We start from the raw sequence: 24,943 nt of genomic DNA on the forward strand, positions 1-24,943 counted from the left end.
AACACTGAAAAAATCTCAGTACATTCATAAGCTAAGCTTATTTTATCCATATATGTACTTTCATCATTCCTAGTTTTTAAAGATTGTTTTCTAATAGTCTGATTAATTTATTCATACTTGCCATTCTTTTGGGCACGCTGTATGTTTTCAGTGTAAGCTTCATATGGACTATCCAACCAGATACTGATTAGAAAGGACTTCTGTAAGCTGTGTATGTGTATACAGTCTGTTTTAGATGCTAACTTGCATCTTGTCAAACATTGTGATGTCCCTATTGACATTCTCCTTACAACTAGTAAAAATTGAGACGTTTTATGTTCCTGGCAATGCTCAGCTTTTACTAATCTACGGTAAGTCCAAAGGACAGCCCTATAGGTACTAGAGGTAAAAAGTTGAAAGGTACGCAACATATAATAAACAGGACTTGTGAAGAGACCTCTCCACATGAGTATGTGTGGGAGGCTCACATGCCCTACAGGTGTGCTTGGGTTCTTGCTGATCCCCCACCTCCCTAATATGTGATGGGTGTAGGGAGGGGTGTAGCTATCTTACACACATGTAGGTCTGAGCAGTGACAAATGCAGGTCAGTGTAACCAATGGGTGAAGAATCACTGCCCCAATTGTACAAAGTCTACTGCTCACTAAACTGAGGGAATAACATAAGAGGGTGCAGATATATACAGTGACACCAGTTTCTCCATGCTCAGCTTTTATCACTGAGTTCACATTACAAACTATAGTGGACCATTTTCCACAGAGGATCTGCTCACACTTGTCCTTTGTAGTGACAGAACTCAAAGTCCCCTTCTACACAAGTTTTCCAAACACCGCAATGCTATCTATGACCTGTCATTACAATTTAGCTGCTGAACAGATCAGTCAGGTGTGATCATGTGATGGAGAGCAGAGGTTAGACTATTTTTCCCAGCATTCTTGCATTACAGTGGAAAACATGTCTACATGAAAAGGTGAGACTTACGCTACGTACAGACATGCGATAACGATCGTTCGTAAGCAACGACGAACGATCAATTAAGGAGAGAAATGAAAAGGTCGTTAGTAAAGAGATGTTGAAAGTGGCAAACGATCAGATCGTTAACGAACGATGCGGAAGTGACGAACGTATGATGCAGCGCATCTATTATGCTAAATGTTATTCAGATCAATGAACCCGGAACAAACGTCATTGTTAATGGCCAGTAGGAAAGAGGAAGTTGCGTACAGAGTATATATATGTATATATGTATATATATATATATATATATATATATATATATATATATATATATATATATATATATATATATATATATATATATATATATATATATATATATATATATACAGAGAGAGAGAGAGAGAGATATAGATAGATATATCTCTATCTATATAAATCTATCTACATCTATATATATATATATATATATATATATATATATATATATATATATATATATATATATATATATATATATATATATATATATATATACATATATCTATATACATCTCTCTGTCTCTCTCTCTCTGTCTGCGCATGTACGGTACTTAACGAACGATCGTTTTTGTAACGATCAGCATACACACGTACTTTTGCTAACGATCGTCGTTACAAAAAATCCGCCAGGACGGATTTCCAGTTTGCAACGACTTCAGTCGCTGATCGTTACCCTTAACGATCGTTAGCGGTTATTTTGTAACGATCGTCGTTATAAACGATCGTTAGTCGTTCGTTACCAACGACTTTAGTCGCATGTCTGTATGCCCCTTCAGGCTATCATTCATAAAAGTGTGTTTGGTAAAAAAGATCCATACGGGAAAATACCGCATTCGGTATTGTAGACTTCTGTGTGCTCATTCATAAAAATGTTTACAGTTGCGATAGCAGTGCGGTGATCTCCCGAACTAGGCTGGCGTTAGGTTTGCGTAACACGAGAAGCTGCATGAGTTGATGCGTTTTCTCTGTGCAGAGACAGCCTTACTTTAAAAGAGGCAGCCCCAGCTTCCCTTTAGATGTGCATTTTTTTTTTTAAATTGCCTCTGTTTGCCCTGAATATGCGCTGAATCTGTCTATTCGTCTTTCTAATTGCCACAGCTTAGAAGAAATTCAAGAAATGTTACACATGCAGGCTTTTTGATTTGAAATATATCTGAAAACAGGTACCCAAGAGGATAAAAAAGCACAGCCTGGATATTCTGGGATGCCTTTTTTTTGTTTTGCTCTTACTGCTGCTGCCTGAGGGGTCTGTCTCCATTAACTTAGCTGTTATCCGCATGCTTATCGCCTCTTCCAAGGGAGCGGTATTCTCCGTCCTGACACCGACTGCTCTAATCTTTATGAATTGACATTTAGTGACGTGTGGAGATGATCATCGCACAACACGGTGATTTATCGCTCTGCTCGGAAATGTCAGCTTTTCATGCAGTAACAGCTTGTATGAATGGACAATTTGCTAAGAGGTCGGTAAAGTCAGCTGTTTTCAGCATTACCACATGCGGGAATGCTTTATGAATAATAGCCTTTGTGGTTTACAGAAAGTAAGTGTGAGCAACTGTAACATCTTAACTCTAATGTTAACAGGAAGTTGGGTGGAGCGTTCTCAAGGCTGTATGGATGGGTGCAAGAAGGTAATGCTTACAATTGCAAGCATCGTCATGATTGCTTTCAGAATGTGCCTTATTCAGTTTTGGATTTCGTTTGGACTTTAATTCAATTTTATTTTTTTACCCAAACTACTTATTTCTGGTTAGTCTTTCCAATCAGCAATATTCTATTACATTTTATCCCCCTACCCTTTTAAATGTACTTTTTTCCTCTGTTTTAGGCATGAACTATGCCCGGGATCTCATGGTTGGATTGTTTATCACAGTAACGAGCTGGGTCTCGGCACTAGTGACTGTTCTCATCATAGCAGTGCTGGTCACTCTCACTGGGAATGCCCTGTCGTGGTATACAGACTTCTATGTGTCTGTGTGTCTGTATGGAGCCGCTGCCCTGGCTAAGCTCATACTGATGCATACCCTGGCCAAACAGTTCTACTTTGCTGTAAGTCTTCTAATGATACTTTCTTCAGTTTTCACCTTTTAATAGATGACAGAAGCAGACCAAACTATTATTGTTGAGAATCTAAAGATGTTTTAACACAAAATGATTGTTTTTCTTGTTGAATAATATAGTTGCTCTAGTTTTGCTTTGGATTAATTAAAATTTGCAAGGCACACCTGGCTTATAGTAGACCATAGTAAGAATAGCTGAAAGGTTAATGTGGTAGTGTATAACTATTCTATTAACTTTTTGTTGTTACAAATCCAAGGAAATACATGTGCAACAACTGTACTTCATGTATTGACTAAATCTTCAGTGACGTGGTTGGCTTTGAGGCTTAAAACCGAGAATTTGGTAAACCCAGGCCATGTTTGCTGAATCCACTGAGGGCCTTCTGCCCTGGAAGCCTTTGTACTGCATATAATCTCATATTTTCTTTTAGGAATGTAAGAATGGGTAAATATTGTATGATAGCAGTAGCATATTTAAAGAGGAACTGTAATGTCCTAATCTACTCAGCACCAGTGTGTAGACCATGCCCACTTTATAGATGAAAAACAAGTATCTCCTAGTAAAATAATATAAATTTACTTAGTTTTTGTAGCTTTAAGCATGAAGCCACGCCCACCACACTAATTTCATCCGCGGATGTATATTAATTACCCTACTCGCATTGTCTTCTGGGTAGTGACGTTTAGAAACGTCACGCTCTCTCCTCCTATTTGAAAAAAAAACCCAAAACAGTCTCCTTCAACAAGAGACAGGCAGCAGAGCGAGCCGGCCACGCCCCCAAATCTCCGTCCAGTGAGCTGAGTGAGCACAGCGTGTATTCAGCTCTGCTTCTCATACAAGCTGGCTGCTCTGTAGTGACACACACTTTGATCTGGCAACCCGCACTGCAGCTGCTCAATTCTATCCTCCTGACCCTTTGTCTCCAGGCTGTCAGCAAACTAGATCCTGACCACAAACTCTGCCCCCCTGACTAGCAGTCTTCAGATTGGTGAAGCAGCCAGGGGGAACACTTGTTTGAAAGCTGCATACATTACATAGTGCATACAGCCAGGCTTCTTCCTGGTGGCAGAGCTGTTCTGCTGAGCCCTGCACCAGTATTGTGAGCCTGTCAGAAGCTGTGCATCTTGTTCAGCTCTCTCCTGCACACTCCTAGTAGGTTGCAGAAGTTACTAAGGAGTAGGTATGGCTCAGCCTCACAACTCTCCTGACAGACATCCTGTCAAGATCACATTCCTGAGCCAAGCCGAGCTATTCAGCGTTAGGCAGAGAGACCTCTGTTACTGGACTCTGCTAGGAATACAGAAGGCTGACTTTTCAGGAATGTAAATTGAGAGAGGTTTGTCTTGTAGTGTTGAGGGAACCCCAGCATCCCTCTAGATGTACATGCTTCTACCTGGGTGCAAAGGCTGCTTGCTCTGCTTTTTTTTAACAAATCAACAACTGACACTGGTTTAGATGTTTGTTTTGTTCGTTAAAGTGTACCAGATATGGGAATGATGGGTGTATTTATACTTACCTGGAGCTTCCTCCAGCCCCATAAGCAGTGTGGGCTCCCTTGCCATACTCTCCAGCCACTGTACTCAATTGTTACCCAGCAGGTAATCTGGCAAGTCATGCACTCTTGTGCGTGCGCAGCCCAGTCATGCGCTCCTGCCACACTCCTGTGCCCAGCTGCAGGAGCATGAGACGGTGCACACTCAGCCGGCCAGATTACCTGGGCAATGCTGGATAGGATGGCGAAAGAGCCCACACACTTCATGGTGCTGGAGAAAGTCCCAGGTAAAAATAAATACACCCATTGTCATATCTGGGTTCCTGAGTACCTTAAACAAACCGTAAATTTGTAAGGTTTGTAAATTGTGTGGGCTTTTGTGAGGCAGCATGCATTTACGTACTATGGGAGTTGCTTAGTAGCCCCCCTTCCTCATCCATATGGAAGCTTCCATCTTCTGTGTTCCTGTGCCAGAGGTTGAAATTCCCACAGTGATATTCTGTGCCGCTGGCAGCCGCAATGGAAGGTGTAGTTCATTGATTTGGGTACAGCTCCTGGCTCATATCGCACCCTCTCAGCATCCATTATGGCTGCCAGGGACATAGGAAATCGCTGCAGTTCTCTGGCAAGGGGAGAGAAAAAAATAGAGGCCTCCATATAGACGGGCATGTGTGTGTGTGGGGGGGGGGGGGGGAGAGGATATTGTGTTTGCTGCACTTTCAAAAGCCCGCACAATTAACTAACCTCCCTTAGGAAGAGGTTAGTTTAAAAATGTTTTTAAAAATTAGTGCATGCTTCCATGGGGGGCACTAGACACCAGGGAACTGTATAAGGGGGGTGAGCACGCTGCTTGTTAAATTGAGCTGTGGTTAAAGGAAACCTAAAGTCCACAAAAAAAATCCAGTTTAACTTAACTGGGGCTTCTACCTGCCCCCTGCAGCCGCCCCGTGCCTGCGCGGTGACATATTGATCTGCTGGTACCCCACGGTGACCCAGTTTTGGTTTTTTGTCACTCAGTCCACTGTGCCTGTGTACTAGTGAACTACTCGAATTATTGATTAAAATGAGGCTTAATTGCCTCAGGTGTGCGGCTGGGAGAGAGGAGGTTAGTAACCCATAAGTCCGTGGTCTTCAAAACATCTTGCACGTGTCCTATTGGACGAGTTGCAAGACTCACTATGCACACTTCCTCCTTCAAGCCGGAATGGTTATTACCCCCTAACAGCGTCCTGGTCAGCACACTGTTAAACTGTAATATCACACCACTTGAGCCATATGGAAACATGGACATTACCTTGCACATCCAGTTGTAACTGACAGCTGCTGATATATAACTGACAGCAACTATTATATTTCAGTTCTGACAAAATATTGTCAGAACAGAAAGGGATCACTGTAAGAAGAAAATGGTGAGCTTCTGAGAGGAACTGACGGTGAGGTTAGTATGTAATATTCATTTGCAGCTGCGTCGTGTTTATTTTAAATAATTTTACTCGCTTCAGGTTCCCTTTAAGATATGTATCCCCTCTCTCTCCCCCCAAAGAATACTATGACACAGGATTAGAGTGTGAGCTCCTCTGAGGACAGTCAGTGACATGACTATGTACTCTGTAATGTGCTGCAGAAGATGTCAGTGCTATATAAATACATAATAATAATATGGTAGGTCATTACACTATGACTATGGTAGGATTAGATTATGAGCTCCTCTGAGGACAGCCAGTGACATGACTATGTACTCTGTAATGTGCTGCAGGAGATGTAATACACATTGATTCAGGGGCGTTTTCTGTGGATTAAAGTGCTTGTGTGATCGCAATCGCTCAAAAATCGTAATAATGTAGTAAAAAATTTGCGTTTGCTGCAAAAAAAAAAAAAATCAGCCGCAAAACGCTAGTGCTAATTTCTAGCATTTTGTGTGTGAATGGGCCCAATCAGTCCTACTCTGATGGCTGGCTCTCCAGACTGCTCCAGCATCACTACAGTACAAAGGAGGGGGGTGAAAAGGCTGGAGGCAGGGTGCTGTACTCAAGACCCTGCTGAATACTGAATAAGGACTATCTACAAATCTTTGTATTTCTTAAAGCTAATGGGAATCCGTTTTTTAAAAAAAAGTCAGATACTCACCTAAGGAGAGGGAGGCTCTGGGTCCCATAGGGCACTCCCTCTCCTCTCCTGGTGCCCGCTGCTGTCCTGGCTCCTCCGTAGCGGTATTCGACCGTTTCGGTCAAATACCGCTGTCTCCCGGCCGAAGGGAGGCTTCGGAAATGATTCGAGAGCCCGAGTGCTTCCTAAGACGGGCCGCTCTACACTGCGCGCGCTCTCTATGATGCACTCGCATGTGCGCCACCTGTCTTCGGGAGGACTCGACTCCCGAAGTCCCCGCGGTTGCAGATGCGAATGGGGGAGACAGCGCAGCACGGAGGGCACCGGGAAAGGAGAGGGAAGGCTCATTTGGACCGAGCCTTCCTGTCCTTAGGTGAGTATCTGCCTTTTTTTTTTTTTTTTTTTTTAATATGGGGTCACATTAGCTTTAACAGTGGACGAGCAGATGCAGTCATTAGCACAATTGTGTAGGGGGCATAAAGCTTGTTTTATTGTGACTATACATCAGGCGGCCGATCGACCATCTGACTTCGATTATTATAATCAAATCGGATGAAAATTGCGCTGCCAAGTGCATGGCGATCAACAATGCAACCAATTTTAGGGTGAAATTGGTCACATTAGTCAATCGGAAATGCTGCAAATTTTCGGGATATCATGGTTGGTTGGGTGCATGGCGGTAAAGGCAAGCAAAAAACGGGCTCTAGGTCTTGTTCTGGCTGCCGCCAGTGCGCATGTGCGCCGCCCGCTCCCTGCCCACCTCACTCGCCCGCACCCGCCCAGCTCGCTCACTCCCCGCCCACCTCGCTCGCTCGCCCCTGCCCACCTCGCTCGCTCGCCCATCCAGCTCCCTGGTCCCAGCTGTCCGTTACTGGGACACAGGGACAAAACTGTTGGACGCAGCGACAGAGTGGTTTTATTAGGTAGGATAAATGTGTGTATGTGTATTTACACACTACCGGTCCTCAGGGCTGTGGAGTCGGAGTCGAGGAGTCTGAGTTGGGGCAATATTGGGTACCTGGAGTTTTAGTCGGAGTTGGTGGTTTCATAAACTGAGGAGGCTGACACGCGTGTGCGACGTCACGCTGGCCGGCATTTATAGGGAGGAACGGTGGAAGACAGATACAGGACAGGTAATGTATAAATACACATACATGTACATACGTTTATACTTACTATACTAGGAACAGTGGCAAGGCGGCGAGCTCGGCCGATTTCCAAGAGATTTCATGCTGAAATTGATCGGGAATTGGCCTGTGGTGTATGGGAAGCTGAAAGATCTCTCTAATCAGATTCGATTAGAGAGAGATCTGTCTCTTGGTTGAATCTGCCCATCATCGCCTGATGTATGGCTACCTTTAGTTTTCAGTCTCTGAAGACATGGAAAAGAAACTTTTTTTTTTTTTCTCGTGGACTGCCAGACAGCTCTGTGCTTCAGGGCCCTTTTCCACTGCAAAACGCAACTGCAAATGCATTTGCGGTTTTCCCAATTTTGATGTGCTTTTTTTGTGCGTTTTAATGCGTTTGCGTTTTCTGTTTTTCTGATTGGCAAGTGTTGTCTTGAAAATCGATACTAGTGGTTAAAACAATACAAAACGCAAAACCTATTTCTATGGGTTTTTTATGCGTTCCTATACTTTACATTGAAATGCAAAACGCATCATAATCGCACAGACATACATTCGCATTTTAAAAAAAAAATCGGAACGCAGCAGTGGAAAAGGCCACCCAAGATTCTTATTTTAAGCAGGCTGCACTTCAGAATCAGCAAGCGCATGCGTTTTGCATTTCTGGCAAATATGCAGCTAGTGGAAAAGGGCCCTTATGCTGTAATGCCAGTGGTTTGAAACGCCTCTGCTATTCAGCTACATTACAATACAATGCTCAGCATCTCCAGCTCATTCCCTGTCTGCTTCTCTTTACACATGTGCATATTACACTTCCTGGGCTTCTGCAAATTATGTCAGTTAGGAAAAAAAAAAAGGTTGGGGAAGGAGGGTGTAACAACCTTCACTGTGGGCGTGTTTTCAACTGCTAGGATGAAGAAAAAAAAAAACTTGCTAATCCTGCCAGTAGTAAACAGGGATCCTCCCATGCTGCCTATGGCACTTTTACAGCACCTTGCTGACAGGGTTATGAGATTTATTAGTCACTCCTGCTTATCTATATACTTAAATCACTGTCATATACTGCTTTTTAAGGAATCTTTATTCCTTCTTACAGTTCCTCTTTAAGTTTTGTACCATGTTTGTGTATGATAGCATTTTGTGTGCGGGATTTTGATCTTGAGTTTTTATGTTAATAAATGTATCTAAATTAAAAAAAAAATTGCCATTCTGACGAGCTGTTAAAACCCTGGTCTAATTTACATGTAACAAAATGTGTAGTGTGAACACCTACACCAGTGATCAGCAAACTTGGCTCTCCAGCTGTTAAGGAACTAAAAGTCCAACAATGCATTACAGGAGTCTGACAGCCACAGTCTAGATTCATAAAGGCAAATGCATTGTGGTACTTTAGTTCTTTAACAGCTGGAGAGCCAAGTTTGCAGATCACTGACCTACACAACCAATGTTCTGTTGAACGTAACCTGTAGCATATCGGCCAGTTAGAAGAGACCCATTTAAGTCAATATCACCAAAAATATGAGTAATGCTCAATTAGAATGTAGGCTATTTCCTCTTATTGCAGTATAAAACAATACAGATAGAATGGAGTTCCATCTCTCTGAGAAAGGGCTGCTAAGCCCGAAATATTGACCCCCATTTTGTTCTCTGTTATGCCATATGTTTCACTGCAAGATGTAATATTTTATATTCCAGCCAAGCACTGGTTATTCTTTATTGTGGAGTATTCATGTACACCTGTCAATCTCTATATCAGTAGGTAAACAAATCACACTAAGATTCTCTGACTTTTCTCACTAACAGTGCTGGTAAATAGACTGCCTTTACGGCTAGTTCACTTCGGTCAGTTGCATTGCAGAATAATTCTGCAGGTCATTTTACTGGCCATACAATTCTATTGGCCAGCTCACACTAGAGTGTTGTAACGGATCGCATTATGCGAACTTATTGCATGCAGACTTTGTATTAAAGTCTGTCCAGTCTCCATTGCAGTTCATACTCATTATAACACGTGTGTTCTACTACTGACCACTGTGAACCCAGCCTAAGTCATAAAGCTGGCCTTGGACTCCCAAGGCTTCAGGGGAGACGAGCATTTCAGTCGGTGACCACTTTCTACCCTTTTTGTTTTTATATTGGACTAGTCAGTTACCGAATATTTCGTTCTCTGTGCTGTTCACAGATAAACATAATCGATGAGGCAATTGTTTGTTTGTTTTTATTCTTTTTGTTCTTTAGAACATCAGCAAACAGTACCTTGGAGACCTTTTCTTCGATGTGGCCTTGCTGTCATGGGGCATACCCATGTTGCTTCTCACTAATAAAGGTCTTTGCTCAGCTTACTTTTTTGCCATGTGGGTGATTATTCCATTAGTCACAAAGTTTCTTCTTTCTCAAGAGTCCATTAATCAAGGTATGTTTTATTAATAAACACGTCACCCCCTGCACCAAAAAAAACATTTATGCAACAATATCTATATATATTTTGTTGCTTTTATAGACTTAACATGTACCCGTATTTTCGCTGATTGATATTTTTTTTTTAATTTCTGTAATTTCATGGTAAATCAACAGCTCACATCTGAGGTGAAAGTGAAATTATTGTCCCTTCTCATAATAATGTTCTCAGTGCCTGATCATGTGATCCTCCTTAGAGCTACATACAAGAAGCAGACCTGTTTTCTTTATTCAAGGTGGCAGTGTCATGCTTTGTCAACTTGTTGCTGTTAGAGCTTCCATATTGAAATCCTATACAGTAGGATCCCTTTAACCACTTAAGGACTGCAGTCATAAAACCCCTTAAGGACCAGAGCCTTTTTTCCCATTCGGACCACTGCAGCTTTCACGGTTTATTGCTCAGTCATACAACCTACCACCTAAATGAATTTTACCTCCTTTTCTTGTCACTAATACAGCTTTCTTTCGGTGCTATTTGATTGCTGCTGCGAGTTTTACTTTTTATTATATTCATCAAAAAAGACATGAATTTTGTCAAAAAAATGACTTTTTTAACTTTCTGTGCTGACATTTTTCAAATAAAGTAAAATTTCCTATACATTTGAGCGCGAAAGTTATTCTGCTACATGTCTTTGATAAAAAAAAAAACCATTCAGTGTATATTTATTGGATTGGGTAAAAGTTATAGCGTTTACAAACTATGGTGCCAAAAGTGAATTTTCCCATTTTTAAGCATCTCTGACTTTTCTGCGCACCTGTCAGGTTTCATGAGGGGCTAAAATTCCAGGATAGTACAAATCCCTCCCCCAAATGACCCCATTTTGGAAAGAAGACATCCCAAAGTATTCAAAAACAAAAATTTGCTTTCCTAAAACAGAAAGAATTTGCGATAATTCAGGTTGGAGTGAGCTCGAGATGTCTCCCAGAGCACCACTGCTGAATATATGCAAATTAACCATTGTACCCTTAGAAGCTAAACACACCTCCAGAACCGCTGGATTGCAATGATGTGTCAGCTTGTTAAATTGTACAGAGCCATAATAATCCAACATGCATACAGACTGTTTCGGATTGTTTGATCCTCATCAGTGCATGGCATGGATTAATTTGGCTCTATGGAGTAGGGCTTGTAAACCGAGAGGTACAGACTAACCAGCAAGCTCATGGTGACCCAGAACTCATTGGAGTGTGTAAGGGACTACAATGGTCCTAAAAGCCCCCTTACTAAGATGTTAAGAAAAACAAAAATTTGCTTTCCAAAGTATTCAGTGAGAGGCATGGTGAGTTCATAGAAGATTTTATTTTTTGTCACAAGTTAGCGGAAAATGACACTTTGTAACAAAAAAAAAAAAAAAAAAGTTTCCATTTCTTCTAACTTGCGACAAAAAAAAATGAAATCTGCCACGGACTCACTATGCTACTCTCTGAATACCTTGAAGTGTCTACTTTCCAAAATGGGGTCATTTGTGGGGTGTGTTCACTGTCCTGGCATTTTGGGGGGTGCCTAATTGTAAGCACCCCTGTAAAGCCTAAAGATGCTCATTGGACTTTGGGCCCCTTAGCGCAGTTAGGCTGCAAAAAAGTGCCACACATGTGGTATTGCCGTACTCAGGAGAAGTAGTATAATGTGTTTTGGGGTGTATTTTTACACATACCCATGCTGGGTGGGAGAAATATCTCCGTAAATGACAATTGTTTTATTTTTTTTACACACAATTGTCAATTTTATAGAGATATTTCTCCCACTCAGCATGGGTATGTGGAAAAATACACCCCAAAACACATTATACTACTTCTCCTGAGTACGGCGATACCACATGTGTGGCACTTTTTTGCACCCTAACTGCGCTAAGGGGCCCAAAGTCCAATGAGTACCTTTAGGATTTCACAGGTCATTTTGAGAAATTTCGTTTCAAGACTGCTCCTCACGGTTTAGGGCCCCTAAAATGCCAGGACAGTATAGGAATCCCACAAATTACCCCATTTTAGAAAGAAGACACCCCCAAGGTATTCCATTAGGAGGATGGTGAGTTCATAGAAGATTTTTTTTTTTTTTGTCACAAGTTAGCGGAAATTGATTTGAATTGTTTTTTTTCACAAAGTGTCATTTTCTGCTAACTTGTGACAAAAATAAAATCTTCTATGAACTCACCATACTCCTAACGGAATACCTTGGGGTGTCTTCTTTCTAAAATGGGGTCATTTGTGGGGTTCCTATACTGCCCTGGCATTTTAGGGGCCCTAAACCGTGAGGAGTAGTCTTGAAACCAAATGTCGCAAAATGACCTGTGAAATCCTAAAGGTACTCATTGGACTTTGGGCCCCTTAGCGCACTTAGGGTGCAAAAAAGTGCCACACATGTGGTACCGCCGTACTCAGGAGAAGTAGTATAATGTGTTTTGGGGTGTATTTTTACACATACAGATGCTAGGTGGGAGAAATATCTCTGTAAATGACAATTATTTGATTTTTTTTTTACACACAATTGTCCATTTACAGAGAGATTTCTCCCACCCAGCATGGGTATGTATAAAAATACACCTCAAAACACATTATACTACTTCTTCTGAGTACGGCGATACCACATGTGTGACACTTTTTTGCAACCTAGGTGCGCTAAGGGGCCTAACGTCCTATTCACAGGTCATTTTGAGGCATTTGGATTCTAGACTACTCCTCACGGTTTAGGGCCCCTAAAATGCCAGGGCAGTATAGGAACCCCACAAGTGACCCCATTTTAGAAAGAAGACACCCCAAGGTATTCCGTTAGGGGTATGGTGAGTTCATAGAAGATTTTTTTTTTGTCACAAGTTAGCGGAAAATGACACTTTGTGGAAAAAAAAAAATACATATCAATTTCCGCTAACTTGTGACAAAAAATAAAATCTTCTATGAACTCACCATACTCCTAACGGAATACCTTGGGGTGTCTTCTTTCTAGAATGGGGTCATTTGTGGGGTTCCAATACTGCCCTGGCATTTTAGGGGCCCTAAACCGTGAGGAGTAGTCTTGAACCCAAATGTCTCAAAATGACCTGTGAAATCCTAAAGGTACTCATTGGACTTTGGGCCCCTTAGCACAGTTAGGCTGCAAAAAAGTGTCACACATGTGGTATCGCCGTACTCAGAAGAAGTAGTATAATGTGTTTTTTTGGTGTATTTTTACATATAACCATGCTGGGTGGGAGAAATATCTCTGTAAATGACACATTTTTTATTTTTTTTACACACAATTGTCCATTTACAGAGAGATTTCTCCCACCCAGCATGGGTATGTGTAAAAATACACCACAAAACACATTATACTACTTCTCCTGAGTATGGCGATACTACATGTGTGACACTTTTTTGCAGCCTAGGTGCGCTAAGGGGCCCAACGTCCTATTCACAGGTCATTTTGAGGCATTTGTTTTCTAGACTACTCCCCACGGTTTAGGGCCCGTAAAATGCCAGGGCAGTATAGGAACCCCACAAGTGACCCCATTTTAGAAAGACGACACCCCAAGGTATTCCGTTAGGGGTATGGTGAGTTCATAGAAGATTCTATTTTTTGTCACAAGTTAGTGAAAAATGACACTTTGTGAAAAAAACACTAAAAATCCAATTTCCGCTAACTTTTGACAAAAAATAAAATCTTCTATGAACTCATCATACACCTAACAGAATACCTTGGGGTGTCTTCTTTCTAAAATGGGGTCACTTGTGGGGTTCCTATACTGCCCTGGCATTTTACGGGCCCAAAACTGTGAGTAGTCTGGAAACCAAATTTCTCAAAATGACTGTTCAGGGGTATAAGCATCTGCAAATTTTGATGACAGGTGGTCTATGAGGGGGCAAATTTTGTGGAAACGGTCATAAGCAGGGTGGCCTCTTAGATGACAGGATGTATTGGGCCTGATCTGATGGATAGGAGTGCTAGGGGGGTGACAGGAGGTGATTGATGGGTGTCTCAGGGGGCGGTTAGAGGGGAAAATAGATGCAATCAATGCACTGGGGAGGTGATCGGAAGGGGGTCTGAGGGGGATCTGAGGGTTTGGCCGAGTGATCAGGAGCCCACACGGGGCAAATTAGGGCCTGATCTGATGGGTAGGTGTGCTAGGGGGTGACAGGAGGTGATTTATGGGTGTCTCAAGGTGTGATTAGAGGGGGGAAATAGATGCAAGCAATGCACTAGCGAGGTGATCAGGGCTGGGGTCTGAGGGCGTTCTGAGGTGTGGGCGGGTGATTGGGTGCCCGCAAGGGGCAGATTAGGGTCTAATCTGATGGGTAACAGTGACAGGTGGTGATAGGGGGTGATTGATGGGTAATTAGTGGGTGTTTAGAGGAGAGAAGAGATGTAAACACTGCACTTGGGAGGTGATCTGATGTCGGATCTGCGGGCGATCTATTGGTGTGGGTGGGTGATCAGATTGCCCGCAAGGGGCAGGTTAGGGGCTGATTGATGGGTGGCAGTGACAGGGGGTGATTGATGGGTGGCAGTGACAGGGGGTGATTGATGGGTGATTGACAGGTGATCAGTGGGTTATTACAGGGAATAACAGATGTAAATATTGCACTGGCGAATTGATAAGGGGGGGGTCTGAGGGCAATCTGAGCGTGTGGGCGGGTGATTGGGTGCCCGCAAGGGGCAGATTAGGGTCTAATCTGATGGGTAACAGTGACAGGTGGTGATAGGGGGTGATTGATGGGTAATTAGTGGGTGTTTAGAGGAGAGAATAGATGTAAACACTGCGCTTGGGAGGTGATCTGATGTCGGATCTGCGGGCGATCTATTGGTGTGGGTGGGTGATCAGATTGCCCGCAAGGGGCAGGTTAGGGGCTGATTGATGGGTGGCAGTGACAGGGGGTGATTGACGGGTGATTGACGGGTGATTGATGGGTGATTGACAGGTGATCAGGGGGGATAGATGCATACAGTACACAGGGGGGGGGGGAGGGTCTGGGGGGGTCTGGGGAGAATCTGAGGGGTGGGGGGGTGATCAGGAGGGAGCAGGGTGCAGTTTAGGGACTAAAAAAAAAAAATAGCGTTGACAGATAGTGACAGGGAGTGATTGATGGGTGATTAGGGGGGTGATTGTGTGCAAATGGTGGTCTGGGGGGTGGGCAGGGGGGGGGGGGTCTGAGGGGTACTGTGGGCGATCAGGGGGCAGGGGGGGGCAGATCAGTGTGTTTGGGTGCAGACTAGGGTGGCTGCAGCCTGCCCTGGTGGTCCCTCGGACACTGGGACCACCAGGGCAGGAGGCAGCCTGTATAATACACTTTGTAAACATTACAAAGAGTATTATACGCTTCCTATCCGGGGATCGTCGGGTTAACAACCCGCCGGCGCTTCTGATTGGCCGGCGGGTTGACGTCGCGGGTGGGCGGAGCCTATTGCCGGTGGATGCGCGCGCATCCCAGCGCGCGATCCCCAGCCAGAGAGTGCCCCAGGACCTGACGCCAATCTGCGTTACGTGGTCCTGGGGCTGCCACTTTGCCGCCGCCAATATGAAGTAGGCGGTCGGCAAGTGGTTAAAGTAAACTCCTAGGGACCTGGCCAAGTAGTTTACTATATCAGGATTTGTTGCATGTTTAGGACCTGGGGACAGAGTTTACTATAGCCAAAGTTTTACTGTAACAAAATTCTACTGTAGTATATTCCCCCTCACCCCCAAAAAAGTGTTTCCCAGGGAATTGAATGCTGATGTGCAAACCTGTTCACACTACAAGAGCTTTTTAAACGCTAGAGATTTTAAAAGCTCTTGCTAATGCAATGCTATGGGGGATTTTTACAAAATCACATCGCTTTAGTGTGAACACACACATAGGATAACATTAGCAGGAGCTTTTAAAATCACAAAGCGCTTAGAAAAGCTCTTGTAGTGTGAACAAGCCCTCAGTCAGAGAGGACAATTGAGCTTTTTTACTTTGGCCCGTAGATGAGATGCGCCATGCTGCCGCTGCATATGGGGGGGGGGGGGGGGGCGCAGAGGAAGACACACAGGGGGCGGGGAGAGGAGGACACCAGGGGGACAGTAGGGCACAAATGAGGTATAAGGGGGACACAATAATTGGGGGAGAACATCTGCAAGATGCTCCTAGACCATGGATGCTCCAGCTTTAGTATATATATCATTTTTTTTCTCTCCCTGGTTTTTGCCCTCTTCACCTAGGTGAGTCTTATAGTCAAGAGCATCTTTTATGCCGAAAAATATAGTATCTTGTATTTAAATGTTAAAATTCACCTATACATTTTTCACTGTCTCTGGTACATCATGACAGTTTTAAATGTTGTTCAGCTCACATTCTGACAATTTTGAAATACTGAACTTGTGATCTGCTCTTTGCACTCACATGAGCCCCCCCCATAGTCAAACTACAGTTTACATTTAATGCAGTATTTCTCTTTTTATTAATGACTGCATTGCTTTAGATCCCTTACTGTGGGCAATGTATTTTCAGGTACCCATTTTTTTGCAGGCTGCCTCATTTATGTGTACATTGCCAAACTCTTTATGCCTTCTGAATTACTTTCAATTTGAATCTTGCAGAAGTAAAATGTTTTTTTATAGCAATTCACAGCTTACTGTTTGTTGTAATGATATGTTGTAAGCCTTGATGGGGTTGTCATTACTGTATTTACATTGTGGTAGACTCTGTACTCCAGAGAGTAATCATCTGAGCGCACAATCTGTAGCTGCAGTGAGCACAATCCAAGGGAATTCATTAGTCTCAAGCAACAGATCCAGGCTATTTGGAATTCCACAGCTGAGCCGACCCTTGTATATCAACATTTTGTTCTAAAAGTTGTGGGAAGTCTGCATATCTGCAGGTTCTATAGATGTGTGCCCCCCTATGCAGAGTATGCATTGGAAGCTACCTCCCCTCGCTTCAGCTTGAGTCCTTGCATCTCCCAGGAAGCTTCATAACTTTCTGTGGGACTTCACTATGGTCACGTGACTCTGGATCCCTAGAAGCGAGTTATAAAGCTGCAGGGGAGATGCGAGGACTCAAGCTGGAACGAGGAGAGGTAGCTATGCTTTCCGGCAAACTTCCAATGCATGCTCTGCATGTGGGGCTAGGGTAGTATATTGGGAGGTCAGCCTATTGGCAAGTCACTGTATTTGGCTATTTTTTAGGCCAAAAGTGTGTGTGTGCACAGGCACGTGTCTTATTCACAAATGAGCCTCATCGCAAATGTATAGGGTAAGTATTCTGTTTTTATGTCATTACTTTTATATATACCATAAGAACAGATCATCTATACCAGACAAAGTAGTTTCTGAATAGACCACAAACCTTTTTCTTATAAGTAATATTTTGTTTCTTATTGTTTACAGGCCCAACTTATAAATACATGACAGTGTATCTTCTAGGATTATTTTTTCCTTACCTGCACACTATGTTTCATGTATGGGCAGTGTTTGAGATGTTTACCCCAATATTGGGACGCAGTGGAACTGAAATTCCACCAGATGTGGTGATGGCATGTCTGATCGCAGCTTCCACAGTTGTTCTGTTATCCTATTTTGTAAGTACTTAAACTCCTGGAATATAATTTATTCTATAACAAAATTGTGTATGCATTTTAGTCTTTTGAAGTAGCAGTATGGATTTTTATTCCAACCCATTATACTCCTACTTCTACTCTTAATGATATGAGCACCATTTTTTCCTAATTGTCTTTGAAATGTTGACGTTTGCTTGTTAGCGGTAAACACATTAGAGACAGCTGTGATACTAATTAAAGACACTGGGACTAAGTACCGGGCCAACCTCAATGTCTACTTACCACCTTCCTCCCTTATAAAGTTCCCTGATACCTAATGGCCCTCCTCCAACCCCTATATATGGTTCCGTGGTGTCTAGAGCCCCCCAATATAGTTCCCTAGTGCTTAGTGTCTTCTCCCCCCCCCCCCCCCCCCCCATATACAGTTCCCAAATGTTTAGTGCTTTCAGCCCCTCCCCCATTTGGCTTACTTTGTATTCGAGGGCTTCGCCTCCAATATAGATTCCCTGGTGGGCCAAACATAATGCAAAGTGGGGAAACCCCTTGATGGATATGAGGGCCAAATTTGGCCCGTGGGCCGGAGTTTGACATGTATGTTTTAGGGTACAGACATGTGTTCAGGTCATTTAAAAATATCTGTATTTTTTTCGAACTATAAGATGCTCCTTTTTCTTCCCCAAACATGGACTGAATACAGGGAGTCCCCGACTTACGGACCCCCGCCAACACGAATCACCAACCCCCTGCGATGTTGGGGGGCATAGTACTTCCTGTACTATGATCTGCAGCATGTTGGCATTGGAAGTGGCAGTATGTCTTTCACCTGTTACAGGAGGCTGTGGCGATCAGAGACTTCACCTCTCTCACGGCTTCTTTCTTGTGCTAGCTTCTGCTGATCGAGTCATTACACACAACCAGCACTAGAGGGAGCCAGGCGCAGAGCGCAAAATCTGAATAACGCACATGCCGATTTCTATTACCGCTGCGGTAAGCCCATCAGAGACTTGGAAATCGGTATTCCAGCCATGCCTAGTCCCTGTTCACTGCAGGCTCCTGGAGCAAGTTAGCCTGCTGATTCTGTTCCAGTACACTACACTTTGCTTAGGGAGGACAGGAGGACAACACAGAGGCACGGAGAGAGGCACAGAGGAAAACACTGGCACGAAGACGGGGTGGGGAGGACACAAAGTGGACACAAAAGGTACAAGGAGGACATAATAATTTGGGGTAGAAGATCCACAAGATGCCCCTGAACTATGGGCGCACCATGTTTAACATATACAATGATTGGGGGCAGAAGATCCACAAGACGCCTCCTGGACCATGGACGCACCAGGTTTGGTATATAAATATTTTGTCCTCTAAACCTAGGTGCATCTCATGGTCCATAAAATACGGTACCCTGCTTTACTTGATGACCTATCTACAGAATGGAAGTGCACACAGGGATTATTTATTTTCGTATTACAATTATTTTTCAGGAAGTACGAAGTACTATTTCTTTGAACGGTTAGGGTACCAATATATTTGTCCACATCTGTAAATAACTGTTACAATATTACCAGTCATTGAAATACTTAGTCATTCAACAGTTTTCACATGTTTTCTAGGAGAATATTGGACACATTATTTAACATAATGCACTGTTACATTTAATACCGTCCATTATTGTAACAGCCTCTTATATGGGTAAATTACACTTTGTAGTATTCAAGCTAGTAGAGACAAAAAACACCGGGAGCCCCTATCATGTATTATCGTACAACCAATTGGTCTACAATTAAGTGAATTGTAGTATACTCACAAACGTGGGTTGCTTTTGACGGCAACCACTACACTGTGCATGTGGAGAGGTACCGTCTCCACTCAACCTTGTTGGTCGCAGCTCCAGAAAAAAACCCGGCCCTACAACTGTAGAGGCGAGTACCCTACAAGGTAGGGTGAAATTCAAGCAAGAGACACTATTGGAGGCGCCCTTAGGAGTTATGTGTATCTTAGATGGGTAATAATAGCAAATGGTAAGAGAAGTAGTTTCTTACCTCTTAGGAAGACTCCTCGGTCGATATATAAAAAAAAAGTATAATCATTTATTTATACTTGCACAGTCAACGCGTTTCGCAACCTTACAGTTGCTTCATATATTTTAGATTCATTACACACAACTGAAGTAGTTCAAGCCTTTTGTTTTTAATATTGATGATTTTGGCATACAGCTCATGAAAACCCAAAATTCCTATCTCAAAAAATTAGCATATCATGAAAAGGTTCTCTAAACGAGCTATTAACCTAATCATCTGAATCAACGAGTTAACTCTAAACACCTGCAAAAGATTCCTGAGGCTTTTAAAAACTCCCAGCCTGGTTCATTACTCAAAACCGCAATCATGGGTAAGACTGCCGACCTGACTGCTGTCCAGAAGGCCATCATTTACTCCCTCAAGTAAGAGGGTAAGACACAGAAAGAAATTGCTGATCGAATAGGCTGTTCCCAGAGTGCTGTATCAAGGCACCTCAGTGGGAAGTCTGTGAGAAGGAATAAGTGTGGCAGAAAACGCTGCACAACGAGAAGAGGTCACCGGACCCTGGGGAAGGTTGTGGAGAAGGACCGATTCCAGACCTTGGGGAACCTGCGGAAGCAGTGCACTGAGTCTGGAGTAGAAACATCCAGAGCCACCGTGTACAGGCGTGTGCAGGAAATGGGCTACAGGTGCCGCATTCCCCAGGTCAAGCCTCTTTTGAACCAGAAACAGCAGCAGAAGCACCTGACCTGGGCTACAGAGAAGCAGCACTGGACTGTTGCTCAGTGGTCCAAAGTCCTTTTTTCGGATGAAAGCAACTTTTGCATGTCATTTGGAAATCAAGGTGCCAGAGTCTGGAGGAAGACTGGGGAGAGGGAAATGTCAAAATGCCTGAAGTCCAGTGTCAAGTACCCACAGTCAGTGATGGAATGGGGTGCCATGTCAGCTGCTGGTGTTGGTCCACTGTGTTTTATCAAGGGCAGGGTCAATGCAGCTAGCTATCAGGAGATTGTGGAGCACTTCATGCTTCCATCTGCTGAAAAGCTTTATGGAGATGATTTCATTTTTCAGCACGGCCTGGCACCTGCTCACAGTGCCAAAACCACTGGTAAATGGTTTACTGACCATGGTATTACTGTGCTCAATTGGCCTGCCAACTCTACTGACCTGAACCCCATAGAGAATCTGTGGGATATTGTGAAGAGAAAGTTGAGAGACGCAACACCCAACACTTTGGATGAGCTTAAAGAGAATCTGTATTGTTAAAATCGCACAAAAGTAAACATACCAGTGCGTTAGGGGACATCTCCTATTACCCTCTGTCACAATTTCGCCGCTCCTCGCTGCATTAAAAGTGGTTAAAAACAGTTTTAAAAAGTTTGTTTATAAACAAACAAAATGGCCACCAAAACAGGAAGTAGGTTGATGTACAGTATGTCCACACATAGAAAATACATTCATACACAAGCAGGCTGTATACACCCTTCCTTTTGAATCTCAAGAGATCATTTGTGTGTTTCTTTCCCCCTGCAGCTATCTTCCACTGAAGTGTCAGGCTGTTTATTCCTGCAGAGTGCAGACAGCTCTGCCTGTATGTAATTCCTCAGTATGTGAAAGCCTAGCCAGCTCGGAGGAGGATTTATCCAGCTTGTAAAAGATAAGAGAGAAGAGAGAAGCTGCCCTAATCTAAAAAATACAAAGGCAGTGTGCAGAGAGGGGCCTGGAGGGGGGAGATGCATCACAGAACCACAACACTGAAGAACTTGGCAACCTTCCAGACACAGGCTGACAAGTCTGACAAGAGAGAGATAAGTTGATTTATTACAGAGATGGTGATAGTAGAACGTGCTGCAGTAAGCCAGAACACATTAGAATAGCTTTTGGAACTTGTAGGATGATAAAAAACAGGATGCAATTTTTGTTACGGAGTCTCTTTAAGGCCGCTATCGAAGCATCCTGGGCCTCCATAACACCTGAGCAGTGCCACAGGCTGATTGCCTCCATGCCACACTGCATTGAAGCAGTCATTTCTGCAAAAGGATTCCCGACCAAGTATTGAGTGCATAACTGAACATCATTATTTGAAGGTTGACTTTTTTTTTGTTTTAAAAACACTTTTCTTTTATTGGTCGGATGAAATATGCTAATTTTTTGAGATAGGAATTTTGGGTTTTCATGAGCTGTATGCCAAAATCATCAATATTAAAACAATAAAAGGCTTGAACTACTTGAGTTGTGTGTAATGAATCTAAAATATATGAAAGTCTGTTTATCAGTACATTACAGAAAATAATGAACTTTATCACAATATGCTAATTTTTTTAGAAGGACCTGTAATCTAGATGTTCAGTCACATGATTTTTAGTAACCAGTCTTTTACACAAGTCATTAACTGAAGGAAGGAACATTTAATATTGTGATGCCTTTAAATAAGATGCTTTATGTTGTCCCTTTTTTTTTTTTTTAGTTTTTTTTTGTGACATGTCCCTTGTCCACAAGTGTCAAACTCAATGCCGTGGGCTGAATGTGGCACTATAGAGATTGAAATGTGTTTCATTGTAAGCAGTAAAAGAATGACAGCACCACTGTCTTCCTGCCCAAAAGGAGCACACCAGTGACAGTTTGAGCCAATACCTTCCCCCTCCGTACCGGACTTGACAATCCAGTGCCCTGCACGCAAATTAGGGGGTTACATGTATACATGGCTTAAATTTACTTTACATTTAACTGCTGCTAGGGCTTATTTTCTGGGTAGGGCTTATATTTTGAGCATGCTCGAAATTGCATCTTGGCCTTATTGTCAAGATAGGGCTTATTTTTGATTAAACATGGAAGTAGTGTAGAGAAGTAGTGTAATACTTACCTGCTCCAGCGATGCAGCAGGTCTTTTCTGTTCTTCCCAGCAGGTTAATGCACTGTGCTTCCATACCCCCTTAGCTCCCGATCACATGCATTCAAATGAGATGCATGCACCATATAGTGTGCGGCTGCTGGAAAGAACAGAGGAAACCCAGCACTGGAGCAGGTAAATATTAGAGGGAGACTTAACTTGCCTAGGGCTTTTTGCAGCCCCCTGGAGTCATCCTGTGCCCACAACGTCGGTCCGACTCCCTCTGGCAAGTGTCGCCAACCCCTGCAAGGCTGGATGGTCACCTCCAGTCGGTGGCTACTGGGCATGTGTGGCCCCCATCCGCACACACACCGATTGTGCCTCCCATGGCAGGAGGGCTCTGCATAGAGCATGGTGAGGAGGTTCGTGGTCGGCCAGGATTGCGGGGGTCGCCAATGCTTGTCCCAGAGGGACTCGGACCGACGTCGTGGGCACCAGATGACTCCAGGAGGCTGCAAGAAGCCCCAGGTAAGTTTAAAATCATTTTCTTTTTCTTGTGGGTGTGTAACTTAAGATTTCCTTTAAACTGCTCCACTGTGCTACCCTGAAGAAGGGGGAGGAACGGGCCCCCATGTTTACTATAGTTACGTCACTTAGTTTTAGACTGTTCAATAAATGTTAAATCTTAATAAACAATTTGGCCCCTGACTTGATATTTTGGTCCTTTATGCGATTGACCCTAAACAGTGTGTACTTTCAGGGCTATGTACTCCACATTTTATGAAACCACCGACTCCAGGTGCCAAAAATTGCTCCGACTCCTCGACTCAGACTCCTTAGTCTAGTACTTACCAGGGCTGTGGAGTTTGTAAAAAATCTTCCGACTCCACAGCCCTGTGTACCATGTAGAGTTTCTTTACTAGACCTATTAATACAATACTGTATTTATCTCATAACACTTTCCTTTTTTCATTTAGGTCAAGTTTATTTACCTTATCAAAAGCACAAAAAATGTAATGCTGTGGTTGGCACTTATTTCTGGTACGACTTTCGTCCTTGTGTGCAGTGGCCTGTTTTTTCCTTACAGTGGCAAAATGGACAATCCCAGGCCAAAGAGAATCTTCCTTCAGGTAACTGAACTCTATATTGTATACAAAGCCAAGGACTCTATAATTGATCCCCCACCCCCTGGATGACTTTGTTGCCAAAGTGGCAAATATAGTAGGGTAATATGGAGAGATGCTTCACTGTATGATATCTGTGGCTATCTTAAATTGAACCTTTGGTAAAATATACAGTACTGTATATCAAATATTCCAGGGCAAATTCACCTTTCCTGTCACAAGCAGCCGTTACAGGGTTTAAGTATCCTAAATGTCAAAAGAAACTTTCTTAAAAGTGCAGTATATTTTTCTTTTAGGCCTTAAAAGGACTCCGAGCTGTAAATAGAATCAAAATCTGAACTTACCTGGGGCTTTCTCTAGCCCACCGTAAGTCGGGTGGTCCCTTGGCATTCCTCTGGCTCTTCTCCCAGGCCTTCGCTCAGAAATGGCTCCCGGTGACACTGGGCCCGAGTGTCTGGCTCCTTCTTCCTGAAAGGTGACGTCAGTCGTCATCACGGCGGCTGGCGTGGCAGTATGGCGCATGAGCAGTTTAATCATGCATGCGCCGTGATGACGCGAGGCGGCCAGCGTGGTGACGACTGACGTCACCTTTCAGGAAGAAGGAGCCCGACACTCTGGCCCAGTGTCACCGGGAGCTGCTGGGAGCCATTTCTGAGCGAAGGCCCTGGAGAAGAGCCAGAGGGACGCCGAGGGACCTCCCGACCTACGATGGGCTGGAGAAAGCCCCAGGTAAATTCAGATTTTGATTCTATTTACAGCTCGGAGTCACTTTTAATCCACCTAAATTAAAGCGGAAGTGAAGATTTCTATTAAAAATATAAAAACAAGTTCTTTCACTTACCTGGGCTTACCCAAGCCCCCTGCAGCTGTTTAGTCCAGCACCGGTCCTCTATGATGCTACGTTCTCCCGCCACGGGGCAGTTTTGTTACTGCCGACTTGTAAGTCGACGGCAACTGCGCACCCCAGGGCAAGCATATCTATCATCGGAGGATATGCGTGGCCCTGGGTGCGCAGGCGGAGTTGTAGTCGACTTAGAAGTCGGCAGTAATGAAACTGCACTGGCGCACTATATAGATAAAGGCATCTGAACACCCATGTGCAAAATGGTGCACAAAGTACAGAATATTGGATCATATAACAAAAAGCAGAAAGAACTGTACATACAGTAAATCTGCACCACCAATGCAATATTCAAAAAGTACAAATTTTATTAAACAACCAAACATACAACATAAAAACA

The 24,943-nt window shown here is 43.4% G+C and overlaps 1 protein-coding gene across 11 annotated transcripts in view; it reads left to right on the forward strand.

Moving 5' to 3' along the window:
* ERMP1 (endoplasmic reticulum metallopeptidase 1) overlaps nucleotides 1-24,943 on the forward strand; it is a 133,954-nt gene that overhangs the window by 61,736 nt on the left and 47,275 nt on the right. For all 11 annotated transcript variants that reach the window (XM_068235482.1, XM_068235522.1, XM_068235567.1 and 8 more), the window contains exons 8-11: nucleotides 2,827-3,047; nucleotides 10,023-10,197; nucleotides 17,561-17,751; nucleotides 23,556-23,708. In XM_068235482.1, the coding sequence (XP_068091583.1) occupies nucleotides 2,827-3,047; nucleotides 10,023-10,197; nucleotides 17,561-17,751; nucleotides 23,556-23,708 (740 nt within the window). The remainder of the gene's footprint in view (nucleotides 1-2,826; nucleotides 3,048-10,022; nucleotides 10,198-17,560; nucleotides 17,752-23,555; nucleotides 23,709-24,943) is intronic.

This window comes from Hyperolius riggenbachi, chromosome 1 (assembly GCF_040937935.1).
Source record: "Hyperolius riggenbachi isolate aHypRig1 chromosome 1, aHypRig1.pri, whole genome shotgun sequence".
NCBI lineage: Eukaryota > Metazoa > Chordata > Amphibia > Anura > Hyperoliidae > Hyperolius > Hyperolius riggenbachi.